Source organism: Bactrocera latifrons, unplaced genomic scaffold, assembly GCF_001853355.1.
Source record: "Bactrocera latifrons isolate USDA-ARS-PBARC rearing strain unplaced genomic scaffold, ASM185335v1 scaffold_653, whole genome shotgun sequence".
NCBI classification, from domain to species: Eukaryota; Metazoa; Arthropoda; class Insecta; order Diptera; family Tephritidae; genus Bactrocera; species Bactrocera latifrons.
Window position 1 is genome coordinate 20,640 of NW_017537327.1, and position 8,884 is coordinate 29,523.

Below are 8,884 nucleotides of genomic sequence, written 5' to 3' on the forward strand. Positions count from 1 at the left end.
GTAACTGATCACAAATTGAGATTTTACCTCAAAATGTCTCAAATAGAGACTGGTTACAGAATCCCGCTATAAGTCGACGATTTTGTGGTTACTTACTCTACATGTGCTAGTCGGATATTAATTGTACTTTCCAATGCATATATGMATATCATCTTTGAACTAAATCAAATCAAAAAGATAGTTTTTAATCATAATTTTACAATGAAGTCTTCTCGTTTATCTTTTATTATATATATCCAAAAGGCAGACAATAACTTAACAACATTTTTTTGTTTTTATTTCGAAATTAATTAATTAATSATTTACAGTAAATAAAACAAAATAATTTCGAAAAATTTCAGTTGGGCGTGTTCATACTTTCAATTCAATATTGTATCATCTAATTCTTCATCTTTATCAATAGCTTKTACAGCGACCTTACGCAAGACTTTGTTCACAACTTCATTTAAGGAATCCCTTGCACCAACTTCTAAAAGTTGACAAATATAACTAAAAGTAGTATCGTTTTCACGGAGATGTAAAATTGAAACTAAAGCTATCTCGGAATTAGACTTTACATAACCATTTTTTTCTTTGGTACCGTTAACTAGCATTGGTACGAGCTGTTTAATAACATCTGGGCTGATCTTATCTATAGCTAACGTTTTTGCCAAGTAATTACAACTTTTGGCAACAATCTGTTTTATTTCGTTGCTTTTGTGATTCATAGCCCTTGTAAAGCATGAAACTATTATTGGAGAGAACATAATATTATTCGACATATAAAAGTGCAACAAGCACGTCATTGCGCGAACACCACTGCTTGCAATATTTATTTTATCTGATGTAATACTGGAAGTAATAAATTCAATCAACTTGGACTCATATTTCGAAATAATAATCGTAGAAGGACTTTCTTTTAATGCCACAAACAAAACTGCGGTTCGTCCGTGTTTTAATAGTCCGTCACCATTTCCAGCAACGAAGATATGAAGCTCTAATAAATCTTCTACTTGTTGAATTGATAAATATTTCAGAAGTGCTCCTAAACAACCTGCAGAAGCAGATCGAGTAATGTCTTCTGAATGTCCTATCATATTCAGAAGAGTAGCGCTTAATTGTTGTTTTAAAGATTCAGACATTTTTCCTCCARCCAAATTAATACTTAAACGTATTGCCGCCAACATAGTTTCTCGCAMGGACGGATCGTCATTAGACTTTATCCCATTATGAATTTCATTAAAAATCGAATCAGGCCGTGAATGTATGATACCCAATTCGGATATTGCTTGTCCAGCTTTCATGCGAACACTTYTATTCGAGTCATGTAAAGCCTTCAGAAATGTTGTTTGCAACTGTGGTAAAAATTGTTTCAACATGACTCCAACTTTTCTCAATAAAATAGCTAACGTTTCCAGTACAGCTGCTTTGACACCTGCATTAAAACGATCTCCTAGAATTCGAATTAGCGGCCCAGTTATTTGAACAACAGATGGCTGTAAAGACTGAGCACTTGTTAGAGAAATAATTTCACCTAATCCTTCAGCAGCATTTTCTTTAACATCTGGCATTCCATTTAAAATTGCTTCTCGAAACACGGGAAGTAGAGGTGTAATTCCTTTTGGAAGGCAAAAGCCAGGCATCTCGGCACCTCTAATTTCGCTCGAAGCAAATCGAACAGCTTGTCTTACGTCACACACTAGAGAAATTTGTTGGGTTGAATCCAAAGTTTTCACAACTGAGTTTAACGCATCCCATGAATTTTGTAAAATGTCGCGATTAGAATCAGCCATTAGGCGTAATAAACAGCGCAACAATTGTGGAACATATTGAGAATAATCTCCTGGAGTGTGTGTACAGAATACAAAAAAGTAAACTCGACGCCGATTTTCTTATGTTTATGCTATCAGATTTTGCTGACATCATTAGAGTGTCGACAATTGTTCGAACGTCGATTTCGTCTGTAACTGACAGTATTACTGCTTGACAATAATCTAATTCTTGGTACTCATAGGCAGTGCCTTGTGCATCAGAAAGTGCGTGTAGTAAAGCATCTAAAATTTTTGGAAGATACTTTGTTAATGCATTCCCCGCCACAGAAACTAAGATGAAAAGGACTTTTGTATTTACAGGAGGTGCTGTTAGTTGGGGAACAAGATATGGCAATACCACTCGTGATTTAATTGTCATGACTTGGCGAAGGCCATCTAATATATACTTCGCAACGGTTGGATCAGGGTCGTTCAACCCCTCAAACATTGAAGGTAGAATATCGTCTAAAGCACGTGAGCCAACAGTTGAATGTAAAGATTCAGAAGTTTTTGCCACCGCTCCTCTCAGCTCAGGTAAAGGATCCGATAAAGCTCTTCTTACTGTTGGAACTAGACTGTTAACAAACGACAATACCATTTCTTTAAAAGTTGAGGACATTATTTCCAACAGGCCAATGCAGACTCCTTGGGTCTTATTTCGGGAAGTACTCTCTCTCCCAATTTTCTCACCAAATCTCCTAACGTTCGCGCAGCAACTTGACGTTTATCATAGCTAGTGCTTGACAAACATCCTAAAAGTAAACTAAATAATGCAGGCAAAATTTCTCTTAGTGGGCGTGGTGTGTTTGTTACTACAACTTTCCAAACATGTAGTGATGTTTGATAATTCGGGTGGTGGAGCACGGTGCTCGTTCGTTCCATAGTTGTGGTTGGCCGTGGGGAAACGGTCGGCGCAATTTATTCCACAAATGTTAAATAAAAAACAAAAGGTTTCTTATAATAAATGTATTTTACAAATAATAAATTGGACAAACACTTACCACGTCTGGATCGGTGAGCSGTCKSRRWMGGAGAGAGCGCGCAACTTTTAGTTATGGTTTAGTTGCGCGCGAATTAAACTTCGAATAAAAGGAAAAGAAAAGATTGCTCTGCCGATACAGACGGGGCAAAAGAAATTGGGCGGGCGCGGCGTTAACAATGCTTGTCGTGATACATCACTTCGACCCATATAAAGACCTGAAAGGACTGTGTTTCGTCTCTCTTCCCTAAAAATCATATTATGGCAGTATGAGACTGTTCGGTCCCAAAATTATCATCATTATCATCATTATCATTACAGCTGTTTCTGTAGTCATTTTCCCAGATACGCCTGATATTCTGTATAGCAAGTCTCCTAATAATTGAACAGAACTAAACCGTATTCTCCAGTTGTTATCAAATAAACCCTTTTCTAGTTCAGGAAGAAGAAGCATCACTGCAGATTCGGCRTACAAATTCACTATGCGTTGCCCAGCTTTTAATGAACATACTCATTTTCATCAGCCAATGCTTTTAATATAGGATTAATTATTTGGCCAATATAAGGAGTAAAATCGTTAGGGAAAGGACCTGGCATATATATAAACATCATTATATATCCATCTTTTACATGTGGAGCAATATCTGTTCTCTCYGCTGTTGTAATAATATCAGGCATTAATTGATGTAACTTTTGCACTCCTAAACCACCAACAACTTCGGCAAGACCTTGAGCTGCTCCACTGCGATCGACACTACTAGATTCTGATGTCAAGGTTTGCATCAACCATGGTAGTAGATCTTCAAATGAAGATTCACCTATTCCACGAACCATAGCTCCTAATGCTCTGGCAGAAATTGATCTAACCTCCGGCACGGGATCAAGCAGAGACATCTTTAGACCAGGAATTATATTAGGTAAATATGGCACTAAATCCTTTTGAYCGGTAAGGGAATACATATTAGCTATGATTTGAGCTGCCATTTTTCGAGTTTCGGTAGATCTATCCATGAAAGCTCGCTCAACCAYAGGCATTATTAGGGCCAAAGATGGTGCATCTATAAAATGTACAAATTTTGTTTGAAGTAAACTGTGCAAACAATTTGAAGTATTTTTTGATGGGTCTTCTAAAGCTGTCAACAATATGGGAACGATAGCTTGAATTTCGGGATTTTTTATTACGGATCCTATGACTTTGAGTGCATCGGCACCAGCTTCCTGCACCTTAGTATGTGAGTCACCAAGTACTTCGATTAGTTTTGGAACKATATTAGGTAAACATGATGACAATTGCTTGGGTGCACAAAAAGCCATAACTCCCACAGTTCAACAGAAGCTGTCTTCGTTCGCCAGGAGTCTTCATCTAACGCATTAAGTAAAGATGGAAGAACAAGTTTAACTCCATGTGCGGAAAGTTTGCCCATAACTACTTTAGCCGTATCATCAGCCGCTTGCCTAACGTATTGAGAAGAGTCTCCAAAAMATTGCAATAGATGAGGTAGTACATGAACAATGTAAGGCTCAAATAAACGTCCAAGCGTTGTACAAGTACTTCAAAAGCAAAAAGTGCACCTTCCCGTGATTTATAATTTTTTTTTCTTGTATAAATGTCGTTAGTTTTGACATTATATCGAATTGTTTCAATGACAAAATTCCCAAACCTTTTACAATGCCCGCAATTCCATAAGCTGCACCCCTCCGCTCTCCATACTTATCAGATTTTATTAATTGTTGCAAYAMCTTTTTTATAATTTCAGGAGCTTTCTCTTTTACCGATGAAACTAAATGTGGTAAGCAATTAGCCACAGCTTCCTGTACTTGTTGAGAAGGTGTTGACAGTGCTGAAATTAATCTTCGCACTATTGGTTCAATTCGAGTATCATCAGCTTCTAAGTGTCGAGCTAATGATCCCATTAAAATGACCACAGCTTGTCTAACGTTATCGTAGCTTTGTGATTTCGGTGCTTTGTCTAAAAAGTCTTCGAAAACAGGTAACAAATTGACTATGGTTTCTTTTCCATGACAATCCACTATACAAAGGGCAGAGGCAAGCATTTCTTTATGGACAGTTTCATTACGATCTCTAAATCCTTGCGCTACCATAAATTGCATAATTTCGTTAACGTCGTCAACATCAAAAAATTTTGAAACTTGTGATATTGATATTGAAATTCCTCTTCGAGGCTCCCATTGATCTATAGCAGGAAAAATTTCTCGATCGAATTGATCCAATTTAGGAGGAATCATGGTCAGTTTTTCTCTGTATATTTCGAGTAAGGATTTTACTGTATATTTTACCTGTTGATGGTTAGTGGAAAGTAATTGCACTAGAGATGCAGAAGCAGCTTTTTGGATACATAGCTCCTTATGTGTAACTAGCAAAAGAACATCATCTAATTCAGGTGGTGAAAATTTAGCCGCTTCCCACAAATCTGAAGCTAATATTCGATTTTCATCCGAGGTGTCATATATAGCAATCCATAATAGAAGTTTCAAACGAGAAATTAAATTTTGGTGCATTTCATTGTTAATCAAAATAACTTTTTTAATAATTTTTAGAACCCTCAATGCAACTTCTCTTACTGACTCTTTGCTGTTTTCCAATGAATTTAAAAATAGCTCTATCTCATCGTCAGTAGCATATGCGCAGTAATCTTCGCCAGAACTTAAGTTTGCCACTTCCAACATTGCACCTACGGCTTGTGTTTGAACTCTTCCTTGGTAAATATTTATCAAATTGAGTAATAATTTCGACATTTCTAAACGAGNCAAACATCCTAAAAGTAAACTAAATAATGCAGGCAAAATTTCTCTTAGTGGGCGTGGTGTGTTTGTTACTACAACTTTCCAAACATGTAGTGATGTTTGATAATTCGGGTGGTGGAGCACGGTGCTCGTTCGTTCCATAGTTGTGGTTGGCCGTGGGGAAACGGTCGGCGCAATTTATTCCACAAATGTTAAATAAAAAACAAAAGGTTTCTTATAATAAATGTATTTTACAAATAATAAATTGGACAAACACTTACCACGTCTGGATCGGTGAGCGGTCGCAGAAGGAGAGAGCGCGCAACTTTTAGTTATGGTTTAGTTGCGCGCGAATTAAACTTCGAAAAAAGTTCGAATAAGAGGAAAAGAAAAGATTGCTCTGCCGATACAGACGTGGCAAAAGTATTACTATTCCCCGCCTTGCAGTATTACTGCAAATGCAGTTTACAATAGGTTACTTAAAACTAAGATTGAGATTTAGTAGAAATCTCAGTAGTGTCTGTGCTGTCGGATATCTGACCTATTCTTCACTCTGATCCCGGTGAATCATAGAGTGATGTCTCTGTTTACATTTATTACAATTAAACATACTTTAGTTTTTGACTTTATGTGAGTCTGATAAACAGTTAAGGCAGACGTGAAGTTTCCTGACAGCATTTAACCGTGCGTTAGGCTGCATCTCAATGAACCTTTGACAWGTTTTCAGAATATGTGATTGAGATGAGCACAGTTTACATTTTATATTGTTTGTCTTGGTGTGGTGGGAATTCATGTGATTGGATCCAATCCTTGACTGCAAGGTTGGTATAAGATCTTCACTATCAGCTGACTTAATATTGGGTTGAGTACTCAACTCACCTTTGAGGTTTGATACTCTCTCTAGCGTTTTAACGCGTTTGGTTAGAAATTTCTCTAACTCAACCCATTTTGGGATATCTGAATCCGAATCCAGAGATTGTTCCCAAAGCGACAGTGTATAGTCCGGTAGTCGGGTAGAACACAAATACGTGAATATGGCATCCCAGCCATCTAAATTGATGCCATGTATTTGTAAAGCTGATATGCAGCTATTTATCTCCCGCTGTAAATTTCTGAGTTCGGTCTCAGATTCTGTAGAAATATGCGGAAGCTTGAACAATAAATTTAGTTGTATGTTGACAAGCACTCGCTTGTTTTCATACCTACACAACAAATTAATCCAAGCCAATGCGAATCCGTCATTCGTCAGTGGCGCTTTCGAAGCAATAGCTTTTGCTTCACCTCGCGTTTTTTGATTCAAATGGAATAACTTTTCTACCGGAGATAGCCTTGGGTTATTCCCATAAATGGCGGCCTAAATGAGGGCCATTGTAAAACATCGCCATGAAGTATCTCAGTATCACATGGCGGTAAATTGATAGAATACCTCACGGGTTCTACAGTTTGTTGTAACCGTTCAGTTTGAATCACTGTAGAATTTGAAGTTGGGCTTTGGTTGAACGCCTTGAGGTTGTGCAAGTGTTCGCACATCAAGGCCGCGCAGCACACATAAGCGTGATAATAGCTCGGGTATTTAAGCTTAATGTCGTCTATTTAGCTTGTGTTGGAAGGATCAACTTTTGGCAAACACAACTTGTATTCCGACTTTACCTCTGCCCACAGAGATCTCAGTTCAGCTTGTTGTACTTCAAGAGAGTCGGCACTTTGGTTGTTTGCTGTTGGAGTAAAAGACTCCTCAAACTCCAATAGAGCGTCTGCAGCTGTGATAAATGCTCTGATGGATTCCATTGTTTACGAAAATTGAACCGGAATTGGAAATTGGTTGCACAAAATCGGATCTAAAAGTGAAATGAAAATTTAAAAATATTTGCAAATATGTTGCAAAAGTTCAAAGGTTACAGCACCAATCACGGACAAACTACAAATTGAGTTAATGATAGGCAGTGCGTTGTTTCTTTATGAAGCGTGAATTTCCGAAAGAACAAAAAAAAATTAATAAATTGAGTAAAGTATTTTTTCAAATTTAATTTGTGTGTGCTTGCTGGGTAATCGTCCCAATGCACTTGCACGCCTCGTCTTCTGATGTGTACACAAACAAAATTGATGTATACTTAATTACTTTATTACAATTGCGAATACAAATACAAATAAAATTCACAAGTACTTATTTGATTTATATCCACTATACACTTTCACTTTGTTCACTGGGCTATTTTCGAACTATTTCGATTTCACCACTATACTCTGGTTTGTTGGGATGGCCTGTGCTGCTTTTCCTTGGCTGTTCTCCCTTTGCTGATTAGCCTGTGCTGCTTTGCCTTTGCTGCTCTCCCTTTGCTGCTTGGCCTGTGCTGCTTTGCTTTGCTGCTCTCCTTAGCTGTTTGGCTTTTTTGCCGTCGCTCACTTCACTTTTCTTTGTATTTTTATTTTTTTTTTTGTTTGCACTCGCGAAACTGCAGCTGCGTTCTTACTGCTTGCGTTTATTGCTATTCGAGCAATATAAGGAAAGGCAGAATTGAGCGACTAAACTCAAATTAACCAACAGAAAACACAAAAAACCGAGAGAGATTGTTGACGCTCCAGACGATTTTGTGCGTCCAAGAAATTTATTATGTTATTCGGATAACAGTGTGTTTTTTTTTGTATATGCAAAGTGAAACGATCAGTGCATTTGCCAGGTGTATTTATTGTTGTACTTAAATGAAGTACGATACTACCTGGAGTCTTGTGCGTGGATTTTGTGGGTAGAGTGCCAAAAATAAGTTTTGGTCTCCACTTCACACAGCACAATAGGTTTTGTACATAAATGATGCACAAATTAACCAATCTATTGCCTTATAGCTTGCAGAGCAGAAATCCAAAATATGTTTGGTTGTAACTTGCGAGTTGCTAAATCGGGCAAATTATGCACTTTCACTTTAATTAAAATCAACTTGTTACCTGTTATCCGGCTCGAAGGACCAATGATAATTCGGGTGGTGGAGCACGGTGCTCGTTCGTTCCGTAGACGTGGTTGGCCGTGGGGAAACGGTAGGCGCAAGTTATTCCACAAATGTTAAATAAAAAACAAAAGGTTTCTTATAATAAATGTATTTTACAAAAAATAAAAAATGGACAAACACTTACCACGTCTGGATCGGAGAGAGCGCGCAACTTTTAGTTATGGTTTAGTTGCGCGCGAATTAAACTTCGAATAAAAGGAAAAGAAAAGATTGCTCTGCCGATACAGACGGGGCAAAAGAAATTGGGCGGGCGCGGCGTTAACAATGCTTGTCGTGATACATCACTTCGACCCATATAAAGACCTGAAAGGACTCTGTTTCGTCTCTCTTCGCCTAAAAATCTTATTATGGCAGTATGAGACTGTTCG

The 8,884-nt window shown here is 37.8% G+C and overlaps 2 protein-coding genes and 1 pseudogene across 2 annotated transcripts in view; all 3 read right to left on the reverse strand.

Annotated features, from left to right (window-relative positions):
• Positions 1-295: 295 nt before the first annotated feature.
• On the reverse strand, positions 296-1,949 carry LOC108975478 (annotated as a pseudogene).
• A 1,318-nt stretch (positions 1,950-3,267) lies between these two features.
• Positions 3,268-4,104, reverse strand: LOC108975473 (eIF-2-alpha kinase activator GCN1-like). The gene has a single exon (XM_018943970.1). It carries the CDS (start codon positions 4,081-4,083, stop codon positions 3,268-3,270), a length of 816 nt encoding a protein of 271 aa, XP_018799515.1. The 5' UTR covers positions 4,084-4,104.
• LOC108975477 (eIF-2-alpha kinase activator GCN1-like) overlaps positions 3,400-8,884 on the reverse strand; it is a 27,083-nt gene continuing 21,598 nt past the window's right edge. The window contains exon 5 of the mRNA XM_018943973.1: positions 3,400-5,540. Coding sequence (XP_018799518.1) covers positions 4,291-5,540 — 1,250 coding nt within the window. The 3' untranslated portion in view covers positions 3,400-4,290. The remainder of the gene's footprint in view (positions 5,541-8,884) is intronic.